The sequence below is a fragment of the Hyla sarda genome, chromosome 2 (genome assembly GCF_029499605.1).
Source record: "Hyla sarda isolate aHylSar1 chromosome 2, aHylSar1.hap1, whole genome shotgun sequence".
Classification (NCBI taxonomy): domain Eukaryota; kingdom Metazoa; phylum Chordata; class Amphibia; order Anura; family Hylidae; genus Hyla; species Hyla sarda.
The window spans coordinates 467371028-467388069 of NC_079190.1; the positions used below are offsets into that span (position 1 = coordinate 467371028).

At 41.3% G+C, this 17042-nt stretch overlaps 1 protein-coding gene across 4 annotated transcripts in view; it reads right to left on the bottom strand.

The window, feature by feature from the left end:
• The window catches only part of APP (amyloid beta precursor protein), a 301616-nt gene that overhangs the window by 35147 nt on the left and 249427 nt on the right, over positions 1-17042 (bottom strand). For all 4 annotated transcript variants that reach the window (XM_056559448.1, XM_056559447.1, XM_056559450.1 and 1 more), the window contains 2 exons: positions 13442-13516; positions 4436-4594 (listed from right to left, as the gene is read on the bottom strand). In XM_056559448.1, the coding sequence (XP_056415423.1) occupies positions 4436-4594; positions 13442-13516 (234 nt within the window). The remainder of the gene's footprint in view (positions 1-4435; positions 4595-13441; positions 13517-17042) is intronic.

Below are 17042 nucleotides of genomic sequence, written 5' to 3' on the forward strand. Positions count from 1 at the left end.
ACTAGTGAATAAACACATACATCTACTGGTGAATAAACACAAATCTATTGGTGAATAAACACATACATCTATAGTGAATAAACACACATCTACTGGTGAATAAACACACACATCTATAGTGAATAAACACGTACATCCACTAGTGAATAAACACATACATCTACTGGTGAATAAACACATAAATCTACTAGTGCATAAACACGTACATCTACTGGGGAATAAACACATACATCTACTAGTGAATAAACACATACATCTACTAGTGAATAAACACGTACATCTACTAGTGAATGAACACATACATCTACTAGTGAATAAACACATACATCTACTGGTGAATAAACACAAATCTATTGGTGAATAAACACATACATCTATAGTGAATAAACACACACATCTATAGTGAATAAACACGTACATCCACTAGTGAATAAACACATACATCTACTGGTGAATAAACACGTACATCCACTAGTGAATAAACACACATATCTACTGGGGAATAAACACATACATCTACTAGTGAATAAACACATACATCTACTAGTGAATAAACACATACATCTACTAGTGAATAAACACGTACATCTACTGGTGAATAAACACACACACATCTATAGTGAATAAACACATACATCTACTAGTGAATAAACACACACATCTACTGGTGAATAAACACACACATATACTGGTGAATAAACACATACATCTATAGTGAATAAACACATACATCTATAGTGAATAAACACATACATCTATAGTGAATAAACACATACATCTATAGTGAATAAACACATACATCTATAGTGAATAAGCACATACATCTACTAGTGAATAAGCACATACATCTACTAGTGAATAAACACACACATCTACTAGTGAATAAACACATACATCTATAGTGAATAAACACATACATCTATAGTGAATAAACACATACATCTATAGTGAATAAACACATACATCTATAGTGAATAAGCACATACATCTACTAGTGAATAAGCACATACATCTACTAGTGAATAAGCACATACATCTACTAGTGAATAAGCACATACATCTACTAGTGAATAAACACATACATCTACTAGTGAATAAGCACATACATCTACTAGTGAATAAGCACATACATCTATTATTTACAAATGACTAATGAGTCAACTATGATAGTATAATTGTGTCCTGATATAGTGCTCAGATACACTAGTAGACCCCACCGCAGTGTGCGATTTAAAGCATGCTCTTGAATGGTCAATGAATGGTGATAACAACCTTACACTGGATCTGTATTAACCCTGTAGTGGCACCAATCGGACGTATGCACTGTAGGTGCAATTGGGGATTGTGTTTTTAAAGTTTATAATTTTCCCCTTTTATAGATTATTAATCAAAGTTAGTTTTGTAATTTTGTGACACGTGTATATAAAAGTTCTTTCTAAAGCCCCAAGGGTTATATTGTTGTATTGACTTATGTACCTGTGCATGTGTCAATAGGCCAATTTATAGTAGGTTAGGCTGCATTCACACTACATTCCCTCCCTACAGCTGCCGCATCCGAAACCCATTCACTTTAATGAGCCGACCGGAGTCAGATAGTGACTCCGGTTGGCTCATTTTTGCCCCGTATCCGGTTTTGTGACCGGATTTAAAACTGTAGGATACCACAGTTTTAAGTCCGGTCACAAAACCGGATACGGTGCAAAAATGAGGCAACCGGAGTCACTATCTGACTCCGGTCGGCTCCTTAAAGTGAATGGGTTTTGGTGCCGGTCCGGTTGGCATACGGGAGCTCCCTGTCTTGAAATTTCCCAGCCAGATCCAGCAGTCGTAGGGAGGGAACATAGTGTGAATGCAGCCTTACGTCACTAACCAGTCTCCGTGAATATAGAGCTTGGCCTAGTGAGTACTGGGCAGCGAGCCCTCTGAGGCCAAGTTTAGGACCACAACAACAGATATATACAGAAATTTTGGGAATGTGTGTGGGAAGGGGTTAAAGTCTGGTGTGCAAAGTCAGGGGTAAATTAATGAACGCATAATAAACCAGGACCTGGCCAGTCATCTCATAAAAATCAGCAGGATACTACAATAAGCCTGGGAACATGCTGCTTTCTGAATAACTTCAAAATAGAACATAAAAAAATACTTTGTGGATAATGTCTCTTTAATCTATAAAAATAAAAATCCCTTTTTCAATATAATTTCTATGATAATACCCCTAAAAAAATTATTTTGGTGGTGAAGAGGAGAGATCTGCAGGAAGGCAGACGGGGGAGGCTCCGCACTCTTCTTTATCTGGCGCCCAAGGTATATTCAGTAACATCAAACAAACATGGCAGCATTTTTTTTAATTATGCTAATCTCTGACCCACTTTAACTTACTTTCCTTCTCCTTCAATAAATTTGTTTCCTTTGCAGAGTTCACCCAGTAACAATTCTGCATTTTATCAGCCGGGCGAAAAGCCTTGCGTTAATGTGTCCAGGTGGAACTAAATAATATAATCGTATGCGTATGTAACAATGGAATTATACGGGGATCTAGAATACACATACCTAGCGGTTATGGGTGTTTGGTCTGGAGCTAAAACTAAGTACCGTATGGAGGAGGATTTGTAGGTTTCCAAAAGGTTGCATTACAGCCAATTCTGTCATCATGGCTATAAGATCCGAAACATCAATATAACTTCTAAAACAGGGCTCCCTATTTAACGTTCACCAGTTACAATGTTGGCGATAAAGGGGTACTCCGCTGCTCAGCATTTGGAACAAACAGTTCCGAACGCTGGAGACGGGAGCTCATGACGTCATAGCCCCGCCCCCTCATGGCGTCACGCCCCTCCCCCTCAATGCAAGTCTATGGGAGGGGGCGTGACATCCGTCACGCCCCCTCCCATAGACTTGCATTGAGGGGGCGGGATGTGACGCCATGAGGGGGCGGGGCTATGACATCACAAGCTCCCGATGCCGGCTCCAGCGTTCAGAACAGTTTGTTCCAAACACTGAGCAGCGGAGTACCCCTTTAACTTTCAACTACTGTCCAATCTGACGGCATCATGTTATGGCGCAAGTAGAGCTGAGAAGATTGATATACATATTTTTGGCCCCATTCACACTACGTATTTTCCGAGCAGAATTCCGCTCCAGAGTTCCGCTGCAGTAAATACGGTGCAGAAGCCTACTATTGTTTTCAAAGGGATTCTGCCGCACCAGCATCAAGGGTCCCTTGGATAGGGGATAAGATGCTGGACAAGGTCAGTACCGGTGGTCACAAAACATTTACTGGATGACTGTTCTAGACCCAAGGTTTTTGACATGTGGTGTGCACCCAAGGGGTATATGTCATGTTCTTAGGGGGTAATTAAACTCATGTTTTTTTAATACATACAGCACAGTGTATCAGAATACCCCAGGGGGTAAAGTGATATAACTTATTGGGATCTGGGGTTGCTTGGGTTTAGAAGATTGAACACTTTTCTAGGCAACTCTTTTTTCCTGAAGAATTATGTTATTGAGTTGATCGTACAACAAAAGGAGTCATCTAAGAGCCTTAAAGGGGTACTCCACTGGAAAACATTTTCTTTTAAAGGGGTTCTCCGGTGCTTACACATCTTATCCCCTATCCAAAGGATAGAGGATAAGGTGCCTGATCGCGGGAGTCCAGCTGCAGGGGACGCCCGTGATCATGCACGCGGCACACCGTTTGTAATAGCTATCACGCCCCCTCCCGTAGGCTTGCATTGAGGGGCGGAGCGTGACGTCACATGGGGGCGTGACGTCACACGCCGCTGGCCCTGCGGTCGCCCTCGTAATCAGACCCGGAACGAACACGCTCCAGGGACTGATTACAAACGGGGTGCCGCGTGCATGATCACGGGCGTCCCCAGCTGCGGGACTCCCGCGATCAGGCATCTTATACCCTATCCTTTGGATAGGGGATAAGATGTGTAAGCACCGGAGAACCCCTTTAAATCAACTGGCACCAGAAAGTTAAACAGATTTTTAAATTACTTCTATTAAAAAATCTTAATCCTTCCAGTACGTATCAGCTGCTTTATGTTCCACAGGAAGTTCTTTTCTTTTTGAATTTCCGTTCTGTCTGACCACAGTGCTCTCTGCTGACACCTCTGTCCATGTCAGGAACTGTCCAGACTAGGAGCAAATCCCCATAGCAAACCTATCCTGCTCTGGACAGTTCCTGATATGGACAGAGGTGTTAGTAGAGAGCACTGTGGACAGACTGAAAAGAATTTAGAAAGAAATACAACTTCCTCTGGAACACACAGCAGCAGATAAGTACTGGAAGGATTAAGATTTTTTTAATAGAAGTAATGTACCCCTTTAAACTCCATTATTACTCTACGCAGTATTGAATAACTAACTGAGCATCTGCCTACAACTTGTTCATCTTATGCAGGAGGTATAAATGAAATTCTCTTACCCTTGGTGGATCGGACTGTAGAGCTGTGATGTAATTTTCTAAGGCAACTCGTCGGCGATCATTCAGTATGGCCTCCACTCGAACCATGTGAGTCTCAACCAGCTTCTGCCTTTCATTGGCCGCCTCTTGTTCCAGGGATTCCACCTTCTCCTGGAAACGCTGCAAAGCATATGAAATATTACACAAATTATCAAACTGAAAGAGCCAAAGGACACTCAGCAACTACTGTACCAGACCTCACAATAAGCGCTTGTCAACCACATGATGAACACTGTTCCCTCTGAGCTGCATTTATAAAGGAAAAAATTGCTAAACCTGCATATAAATCCAAAGCATGTAATGTCCAGCACCAGGATGCGATGAAGGAAATACATGAAAAAGCAGAGCATATCTGCCTACATGTTTCAAGTATCAAAGACCCTTAGTCATGGCCTCATGAGCGTAGGCAGATATTCAATAAAGAACCACCATTAAATCGCACCCTGGTGCTGGACATTACATGCTTTGGAGTTGTCTGGATAGAAGCTGGTTTTGTGGCCGGATAGCCCGAGCACATGTGTTGTGAGTGGAGACTGAAAATGTCAACCTTCCTTCTAAGGGTGCATTCACACCATGTTTAGCTAATACAGTCACCGGTGGGGAAATCTGGTAAATGTCCGCTACTGTATCCGCACCGGACCCGGCCCACATCTCATTCATTTCAATGAGCAGACCGGAGTCAGATAGAGGCTCCGATCGGCTCATTTTTGCACCGTGTCCGGGTTTGTTGCCGGTAGATACAGTAGTGGACAGTTTCCACATTTCCCCACCGGATGCGCTGACTGTATTAGCTAAACTTGATGGGAATGCATTCTAACCCTGCACACAGGTAGAGATGTTTTGTGGCTTATTGATCCTTATTAGTAGGTCATTTTAACTGTTTTCTTTCCAGAACGATCACAGATGAAAGCAACACATACTACAAGAGTTAGCTACACAAACACCTACAATGCAAAAGCTAAACTGCACACAAAAAAAGAGGAATACATTTTAATGGTGACCATTGCCTTTATGGCCACAATCCCTCTGTATTACAAGTAGATTTAAATATGAATATAATGCAGTTTAGGGCTGCAGCAATGAATCAATATCACTGATAAAAATGGTTAACAGGATTAGTTGTTAAGCAAATAACCAGTTACAGATGTCATAACACTGGCGTTATGCCATTTGTAAGTAATTTTTTGGGTCAGCGCTGCATTCTTGCAAGCAGCACTGCGCTTCCCTCGGCGTTGGCGCAGGAATATGAAGTTACAGTGCTGTGATATCATATTCCCCGACGGGAGCTCTGATTAGTCGGCACCGATTGACCAATCAGAGCTTCCAGCAGGGAATATGAAACTCCCCACTAGGAGCCAGACGGCCGGAAGTTTCTTTTCCTTACTTTTCTGGTCCCGGATTATTGGCGTACAGGACTCCATGCTGGAAGCGGGCTAGGGCGGGAAGGAGGCGTGCCGCTGTGAGAGTCGGCCGGCCCCTCCAACTGTTCACCGGCAGGAAAAGGACCCTCTCTTAGATCACATTATGCCCTAACTGATGGTGCCTGCACCTCCATACCTCATATGGAGGAGACAGTTTCACTTTATATGCTCAGTGTTTCTCATCCAGGGTGTCTCAGCTGTTGCAAAACAACAACTCCCAGCATGCCCAGAGAGCCAAAGGTATTTACGTATCTGTTGTACAGATACATAAAAAGACAAAGATTTCTGTAGGGCCATACTGTACCAGCGGTGCTTATATTTTTGCTACATAGTAAATCAAAACTGAAGCATCACAGTATTGAGTATATTAATTATTCTGGAATCACTGGTATGGTCGATCAGCGATACGGTGCATGCTACATTTATCTTTGCGCATATGACAAGTCCCCTTTGACCCTAGAATAATTCTTGCATGGAGGAAATTGATTTCTTTTGTGATTGGCATTGGAATACATTTTCCATATGCGAATTATGCTTATTTCAGCACGGTTGTAATCTTCATAGGAGGCATCTGCAATTATCTAAATGTAGCAATTAATGAGGTAAGTCCCGAGGGCGCCATCAACGTGCGCTACATCCATCATGACCGTATCAAGCAAATGTTTCCCGTCCATTGCTTTGACAGATGAAGCTAAGCAGAAAAGTACAAGTGACCAACCGGCCTATTGTACTATGGGGTTTGTCAGTGGTCAATTTAGACAATAGGTCAGTAGTAACAATGATTAACCCCTTAAGGACCAAGCGTTTTTCTGTTTTTGCATTTTCTTTTTTTCCTCCTTACATTTAAAAAATCATAACCCTTTCAATTTTGCACCTAAAAATCCATATGATAGCTTATTTTTTGCGCCACCAATTCTACTTTGTAATGACATTAGTCATTGTACCCACAAATCTACGGCGAAACGGGAAAAAAATAATTGTGCGACAAAATTGAAGAAAAAAAAACACCATTTTGTAAATTTTGGGGGCTTCCTTTTCTACGCAGTAAATTTTTCGCTAAAAATGACACTTTATCTTTATTCTGTAGGTTCATAAGATTAAAATGATACCCTACTTATATAGGTTTGATTTTGTCGTACTTTTGGAACAAATCACAACTACATGCACAAAAATGTATATGCTTAAAATTGTCCTATTCTTACCCCTATAAATTTTTTATTTTTCTGCGTACGGGATGGTATGAGGGCTCATTTTCAGTGCCGTGATCTGAAGTTTTAATTGGTACCATTTTTGTTTTGATCAGACATTTTGATTGCTTTTTATTCCTTTTTTTATGGTATAAAAAGTGACCAAAAATACGCTATTTTGGACTTTTTTGACAAATTTTTTGCGCGTACGCCATTGAACGTACGGTTTAATTAACAATATATTTTTTTTTCAATAGTAAAGTTTATTAAAGATTTTAAACATACAAAGTAGTAAATGTGCAAGTGACCAAGGGGCCAAAATATGTGGTGCACATGCGCCCAAAAGAAATAAACAGGTAATATGGCAAATAAATCATATTAGGAGCAGTAACACTAGTCTTTTAGGACTCCAACATGACAACAATAAACACTTAGGCATACATGGCAGACAATAAAATATCAGCACCTAGTCTGGCACAAGTGTTCCTACAAGAAAAAGAGAAGAGCAAGAATAAATGAGAAAGGGAGACGGCTCCCAGGTAGACCGGAAGGAAGACAGGAGGAGTTGGAAGGAGACAGAAAAACACAGGCAGAGAGAGAGAGACAATAAAGAGGACTCACCTTTCAGCAGGGTGCACTGGTGAGAACCCCAACATCGGACAGACTGACATCATATGTAAGGGCACATGCTCAAGGCATCAGCCAGTAGACATTTCTTGAGAGTTCAAGTGGAGAGTTCTGTATGTGTCGGAGGAGCGAAAGGATATCCACGGTCCCCATATGAGATAGTGTCTCTCCACTTGCCCTCTGGAGTCTGCCAGCAACTCCTCCATCCTATGTAGATGGGAGAGTTCCTGGAGCCAAGAAGTGAATGTGGGAGCAGAGGAAGATTTCTACAATCGGGGGATGACCGTACGAGCCGGCAGAAGCATAAAGCTAACTAGTCGGGCGGACCACTTTGGCAAAGGGGGTGGGAGCATGGAGAGAAGAAGGGGGCCTGGGGACACAGGTAAATGGATAAATGTCAATTGGTGAATTACATCCAGTACTTGGGACCAAAAAGGAGTCAGTTTCGGGCATAATAACTATATATGGGACATTGATCCTCCTGGCTCACCACATCTCCAACAGGCATCAGAAACACCTGGGTAAAATTTGGATAAAAGGGTTGGTACCCGGTACCATCTTGTTAGAATTTTGTAATTAGTTTCCTGTGCCCTGCAGGAAATCGACAACTTATGGTAAAGTTGGAATGCTTTCTCCCACTCCTCATCATCGAATGCTGTGGCTAATTCCTTCTCCCAACCGATCCGAAAAGCGAGTGGATCAGTCCGAAGAGTATCAAGAAGAAGGGCATAGATGGAGCTAATTGGACGGAACGTCCGAGAATCTGAAATACACAATTTCTCGAAGGTGGAAAGGGGGCGGTGTAATTTAAGTGTGTCCCTGGCCTGTACATAAAAGTGACTAAGTTGAGAATATTGAAAGACATTTAGGAAGGAAGTTGGAGCCCCTCCCAAGATGTCGTGAAGTGGTCTCAAAGATGTTGATGCAAGGAGACTGGAGAAAGTGGGAGACTCTGATTCAGAAAGCCCAAGAAAGAGGGAGGTGGAAAGGGTGGGCGGAAAGGACGAGTTGCCAAATATAGGGGTAAGTGGGCCATCGGGAGTGAAAAGGGCCGTGGAGGCCAGGAAAACCCTACGGACAACAATATATTTTTATAGTTCGGACATTTACACATACGGCGATACCACATATGTTTATTTTTATTATGTTTATATTTTTTTTTTATATGGAATTTGGGAAAAGGGGGTGATTGAAACTTTTAATAAGGAAGGGGTTAATGTGTGTGTTTTTAAACTTTTTTTTTTTTTTTTACACTTTTAGTCCCCTTAAGGGACTTTTAGGAGGAATCATTTCATTCCTCAAACAGATCAATGTGATCTGTGTGCTCTGCGTTTGATAAAGCCTGGGGGGCATCCACCCCATTGGACCACCAGGAATGGAATAAAGGCACATTAAGACGCCACTGTCAGCTTTGACAGTGGCGAGCTAAAGGGTTAATAGCCGGCCGCGGCAATCGCCGCATGTCGGCTATTAACGCTGGCCCCCAGCTACAAGAATCAGCTGGGGGCCGGCCTGTATGACGCGGGCTCGAGTCGGGGGCCTGTGTCATACCCGTTAACGGCACATGGACGAGCATAGACATTAGGGGTGTGAATCTGGCAATATGATTTGAATCGCGATACCAGTGTGGCGATTCGATATATCGCGATACCGTCTAGGTTACGATACATCGCGATATATCCCGATTCTGTTTCAAAAACAATGTCTTTTACACATTTATTAAAACTAAATTTTTTTTTATACACTTATTTAGACTTTTAGGAGGAATCATTAGATTCCTCAGACAGATGAATAGAGTTCTATTGAACTCCATTGATCTGTGATCCATTGATAGTGCCTAGTCAAGCCAGGTAAGCTCTCCAGCTACCTCCACAGTGGATCGCCCGCCCGCCCACGATCGCGCTGCGGGGGGGGGCGATCCACCCCACTAGCCCACCAGGGAGCATTCACAGGTCCCTTTAGACACCGCTGTCAGCTTCGACAGCGGCGATCTAAAGGGTTAATAGCCAGCCGCGGCGATCGCTGCATGCCGGCTATTAGCGGCGGCCCCCAGCAACTGAAAACAGCTGGGGGCTGCAGAGTATTGAGCGGGCAGGAGTCCGGAGCCCGCTCCATACACCCCTCTGAGCGCTGCATGCTGGATATTAGCGGCGGTGATGCATCAGCAGCCCCCGGCTACTGAAATCAGCCGGGGCTGCAGATTACGGAGCGGGCACGAGTCGGGAGCCCGCTCCATACACCCAGAGCGACGCCGCGTCAGATCCGGCCCTGCTTGCACGAGCCGGAAAAATTCACCTGCCCGGCTCCACAAATGTGGAATTTGTATCTCCTGATGCCCGGGACATGCTGTTCCGGGCATCAGGAGATACAAATTCCACACACCTAAAAGGATCGATTCAAAAATATTTTGAATCAATTCAGTATCGCCAAATGAAAAATCGTGATAATCGCGCAAATCGATTTTTTCTTACATCCCTAATAGATATCCATGGTCGTTAACGGGTTAAAGGGGTATTCCGGGATTTTTATAAAATTTTTTTATTTTTATTTGATTATGTTACAGGGGCTATAAAGTTAGTGTAGTTCATAATATAGTGTCTGTACCTGTGTTTGATGGCTGGTCAAGCAATTCTTATGTGATCTTTGCCCCAATGTTTATTTTTAATTTTTAGCAGCACACAAAATGAGTGTTGTCTCAGGCTTTTCCAAGATTGCCGTGCGGCCCAAGACATTTACAAACAAGGGATCCTGGGACTTGTAGTTAGAGGAAGGGAACTACAACAGGAAATAGTCATTTCCTACAAAAATGCATCAGTGTTATGGTGGACTCACAACATAGCCATTTAGCCCCAAGCCATTTAGCCCCATGTCCATTACTGTCTGGCAGGTAAGTACTAAAGTCACCATATGTTGGATAACCCCTTTTACCGTTTGTGGAGAAACTTCTTTAACAATATGCTAATGCAGAGAGAAAAGCAAAAAGGACAAAACGCATATCAAAAGGAAAAATACAAAAATTCACTTGTTAAATAAAAATTTGTAAGAGTATCGGCTCTTATCCATCTTCACAGGAGATGTCTTAAAGGTTGGATTCTGGAGTCTGAGCTCTTCTGACCTTTTCTCCTGAGATAAGAAACATTTCAATGTGACAGAGTATCTGACACAACAGGACAAGTGATTTAATAAGAAAATATGGCCGACCGTGACTGCTACCCTCATTGAGGCTGACAGAGAGTGACAAAATACAGCTCCTCTGACCATTTTCTATATGGCAAAATAAAAAACATAGCCACCTTCCAAAAAAAATAAAAAAAATCTTTTTTGTAGGGCACCGTGGAATGATGTCTTCATAAAGGTAAAAAGGAGGTGTTCCACTATCTTCATATCGGTAAAAAGCAAAACTTTATTTAGATCATATTAGAAATGCCATAAACAGGATAAAAGGCAGATAGCCCACACATTTCAGGCTTACAGATAGCCCTTACTCATGGCATAAGAAAGTGGCAAATTGGTGGCAGCCACAATGACCCTAAAAGGGTTAGACACAGTTTTCCTAAAATTGCCGAGCACGGTGCCCCCATAACAGTGACAATCAGAGTGTCTCTATTATAAAGCAAGAGCAGTATTTTGAGCAATTCTTCCATTCACTCTTACATGTATTTTGCATGATGCTCAAATGATTATTGTCCTGTCATTCTTTTTTTTTTTTTTTTTTTTTTTTATAGAGATCATGGATTAGAAAAAAAAAAAAACCTTAGGGGGCCCCATACCATCCAGAGCATAATCCTGTCCAGCTGAACCACAGGCTAAGACAAAGTCCAGAAAGGGGGGACTAGCACTTCTCTGTGCTCACTCCTATCCTGTCTATCAGGCTGCAGCATGAAAACAGAGAGGAGGGGCAGACTCAGGAAGGAAGTGAGTGCATGGTGAATGAGGGCGGGCTCAGTGCTTGCCTTGGACAAGCCCCTTCCTGAGCAGTGGATGTCAGAATGAGTGAGCAGCAGAACAGAGGGATTTTCGAGTTACATAAAGAAGCTAGACATGTAAAGCATCTGCATGACCGAGTGAGTAACAAATAGAAGCATTTTTTTCTTTGATATGACAGGTATGCTTTAAGTCCATCATGCTTATCTACTGGGGGGATCAGGATAACTAACAAAAATGTACAAAAGCTCCACCTAGAGGGCCTGATGAAAACATAACAGAACAACGAGGGACTCCATACAAGCAGTTGGAAACTTTCACATAGCAAAGGCAGAGAAGGTCAGAACCCCGGTGCTCCCTATGGGATATCCTTCATTACTAAATGAGGCCCAACGCTGTCACACAGGTTCTTTAATGACTTAGATCCTGAAACTTTAAGGAAACAATAAACAATTTGGAATGTCAAAGAATCAATATTACAATGTTCTAAGGAGCACAGAAAATATTGGCGTGTTCGATTATCAGATAAATGCAATAGTCTATGTTCTCCCCGTGGATGCCAGTCTATAGCAAGATGCCTTGGGAGAGTCATTAGAGAAGAAATCACTGCTGCTACATGAAGTGGATTCTAGCTATAGGTCTTCTATATATACAACCAATATAGAGTAAATTGTTGTAATGTCCCTTTAAAGGAGTACTGCAGTGTAAGACAACTTATCCCCTATCCAAAGGATAAGGGATAAGTGTCTGATCGCGGGGGGTATGACCGATGGTACCCCCCGCGATCCCCTGTATGGCACGAAGCATGTCGAACTTTGCACGTGGTGGAGGTAGACACCCCCAAACATATATCCGTATGCTGTATCTCCAGCTCTGCCATAGAGATACATGGAGGGGGCATGTCAGCCACAGCTTTGTGCATTGGTCGACACAGTCAGTCCTGGGGAGAGCCGGGGTGCTGTGCAAGCAATAGGGCATAAGTGTCTGATCGTGAGGGTTCCGACTAATGTGACCCCCCGCGATCAGACACTTATCCCCTATCCTTTGGATAGGGGATAAGATGTCTTACACTCCAGTACTCGTTTAACAGTAAGACAAAACCCATTTGCCCAGAAAACTAAAAAATGGCAATATATTATAATTACTGAACCCCTACATAGTTACATTTTATAAAATGAGGTCTACCTGGGGCCACCACTAGGGGGAGATTAACACATACTGTGTTACCACTGAGCACAATGCATAAATAATAGCAGGAAGCTGCCTGTGGAAAGGCAGCTTCCTGCTACGCAATCCCGAGATTACTTTTTATAAGAAATTCTATGTCATAAAGGAGATTTAATGGAGTATCTTCCAACTGGTATGCAGACCTACTTGGAGCTTGTAATGGGCTGTGGTTCCAAAGGGGGTGGGGGGGGGGGGGGGGTATGGGGTCATGCTCCACATCCAAATAGTGAACACTAGGGGGGAGATTTATCAAAACCTGTCCAGAGGAAAAGTTGCTGAGTTGCCCATAGCAACCAATCAGATCGCTTCTTTCATTTTTCAGAGGCCTTTTCAAAAATGAAAGAAGCGATCTGATTGGTTGCTATGGGCAACTAGGCTACTTTTCCTCTGGACAGGTTTTGATAAATCTCCCCCTAGATTTCAGCTCTTTAATAAACACTTTAGGGATGATAAGCAGGTGCATCTGCTCTCTCTGGGTCAACTCTATAAGAACATCTTGCAGACGTCCTAGTTTATAGGCGTCCGTCCTTGCAGCAGATGGCCTCTTATCCATAAACCATATGTCCAAGGTTGTACTTTACCTCTATCACAGCCTTCTTGTCGGCTTTTGGAAGGTTCTTTGCTTGACGCTCGGCTTCCTCCCATTCCTTCATGACCTGTACAAATAAAAACCTTTATGAATGAGATGCCACACTAGACAGGCATTAACCTAACCAGAATGTATGAAATTGTTTCAGTCTATGAATAGTTGGGGAGCGGGACGCTACTGCTCTATCATGGTGTGAATCTGCAGGTCTCATGTTATAGAGCAGAAGGAGCTGAGAAGATTGATATATAACTTTGCAGGAAAGTATTCATTATAACTTGTGTAATATTCTTTTAAACCTCTGCTTGTTCTTTGCTTAGGAGTCCAGTGGGTGGTCCTGTCTGACTGACACTGACTAGGACAACCCACTGGACTCCTAAGCAAAGAACGGGCAGAGGTTTAAATGAATATTACACAAGTTATACTGAATTTTTCCCCACAAAACTATGTATCAATCTGCTCAGCTCCTTCTGCTCTATACCATGCTGGACTGAATTTAAGACATGAGAGGTCCCCTGTAAATTGAGCCCAAACTTAAGATGGAGGGACGAGGAAGGAGTCGAATCTTTTCCCTGTAATTGTGTCCCATATTATATATCAACTTAGTGCAAAATCGAATTTCTCAAACTTTGCAGATTCATAAAACTGATCCTACACGACATTATACAGTTCATTTTCACAGTGCCTGGGTTATTTATGAGGTAGGACGTGGTGTTCCTGAGAGAGTATTATTTATCCTGTGGTTATTTATTAGAGCAGCCAATTTTTAAAATAGGTCAAAGAGTACAAACTATTCATCTGAAGGTTCCACCACAATATTCTGCAATAATACAGATATGTACCATCAAGAGGAATACAGAGACTGGTCAAGCTGAAGATCATATGGGCCACAATGGTTTCATTGGTGCCTACAGGGCAAGGGCCACATACTGCCCCCATCTAAAGTGCTGAGCCAGAAGGTGCGCCTTACGTTTAGATAGTGGTCTCTAAACTATTGCCCTCCAGATGTCACAAAACTACAACTCCCAGCATGCCCGGACAGCCGTTGGCTGTCCGGGCATGCTGGGAGTTGTAGTTTTGCAACATCTGGAGGGCCACAGTTTGGAGACCACTGTCTTAAGACAACTGAGGCAGACCCTGATCCAGAAATACTGGTTTAAGACAGCACAGTAGATAACACAGTTCAAGGGTGTAATATAATCTGTAACTCCGATCTTCCCTATAATAGGTGGGATTAGTAAGGTAAGTAATGACATGGATACAGAGTGACTCCCGTGTTATGTAGATTGTGTCATGCTGACAGGAGGACACAAGATAAGTAATGATGTATCAAGTAACTATGTAACAATATTGTGGAATAAAGAACATTCCTTCAGATATAGATGGATAGAAAGAGACAGATGATAGATATGAGATAGATAGATAGATAGATATTAGGTAGATATGAAATAGAAGACCGATAGATAGATGTGATGTAATATAATATAGATAGATGTGAGACAGATGGAATGATAGATAGATAGATAGATAGATATTAGGTAGATATGAAATAGATAGAAGACAGATAGATAGATAGATAGATATGATGTAATACAGATGGAATGATAGTTAGATAGATAGATATGAGATAGATAGATATGAGATAGATAGATATGAGATAGATAGATAGATAGATATGAGATAGATAGATTTGAGATATATAGATAGGAGATAGATAGATATGAGATAGATAGATAGATAGATATGAGATAGATAGAAATGAGAGAGATAGATATTAGGTAGATATGAAATAGATAGAAGACAGATAGATAGATATGATGTAATATAATATAGATAGATGTGAGACAGATGGAATGATAGATAGATAGATATGAGATAGATAGATATGAGATAGATAGATAAGAGATAGATAGATATGAGATAGATAGATAGATATGAGATAGATAGATAGATATGAGATAGATAGATAGATATGAGAGAGATAGATATGAGAGAGAGAGATAGATATGAGAGAGAGAGATAGATATGAGAGAGAGATAGATAGATATGAGAGAGATAGATAGATATGATGTAATATAATATAGATAGATGTGAGACAGATGGAATGATAGATAGATAGATATGAGATAGATAGATATGAGATAGATAGATATGAGATAGATAGATATATGAGATAGATAGATATGAGATAGATAGATATGAGATAGATAGATATGAGATAGATAGATAGATAGATATGAGATAGATAGATAGATATGAGAGAGATAGATATGAGAGAGAGATAGATATGAGAGAGAGATAGATAGATATGAGAGAGATAGATAGATATGATCTAATATAATATAGATAGATGTGAGTTAGATAGATAGATATTAGGTAGATATGAAATAGACAGATATGATGTAATATAATATAGACAGACAGATAGATAGATATGATTTAATATAATAGATAGATGTGAAACAGATAGATAGATATGAGATAGATAGATAGATAGATAGATAGAATGATAGATAGATAGATATTAGGTAGATATGAAATAGACAGACAGATTGATAGATCTAATTTAATATAACATAGACAGATCGATAGATGTGAGACAGATAGAATGATAGATATTAGGTAGATATCCAAAGCAGCAAAAAGCAGCACAACCCAAAGATGAGGAGGTGAGGTGGGTGCCGTCAGAGCAGACCTGATCACGGTCTGTCTATTAATGCATACAAAGAGGTTCCACAGCACTCCGGGTTAATTCAAAAAAAGGGGATTTATTTAACCCATGCAGAAAAAGGTGATACAACATTTCACCGGTCTCACACCGGCTTTCTCAAGGTATTTACTATATCTATTTCATATTTGTCTTATCTTATCATCTGTCATGTATCTGTCTATCTATCTCATATCTTCCTGTCTATTTCATATTTATCTATCTATCCATCTCAATCGAGATAAGAACACCGCAAAAGGTGACGGCATTCAGGGTGAAAAAAGGGGCTAAAATGTATTGCACCAATAGCAAATATATGCGATATTTCGGCCTGGTTGCCTTTCTCAAGCATACTTAAGAAAGGCCACCAGGCCAAAACGTTGCATGTATTTGCTATTGGTGCAATACGTTTTTAGCCCCTTTTTTCACCCTGAATGCCGTCACCTTTTGCGGTGTTCTTATCTCGATTGAGATGGATAGATAGATAAATATGAAATAGACAGGAAGATATGAGATAGATAGACAGATACATGACAGATGATAAGATAAGACAAATATGAAATAGATATCGTAAATAGATAGACAGAAGATGGATAGCGTGTCTGACAATAGATAAATATTAAATAGATATAAAATAGACAGATGATAGAAAGTAAGGTAAGTAGTATTATGGATACACAAAGTGACTCCATGTGTTATGTAGATTGTATCATGCAGGACAAGAGGCCACATGCTATGATGCAGAAATGGATGTCCAGCGCTCGGTGCAGTAAAATCACCGAGCGCTGACTTTATTGAAGGGACATTGGATACAACACGTGTAGAAGGACAAACGCTGACGTCATGCATGATGCCATGACTAAGTATATTGCATGATCCGAAACACGTC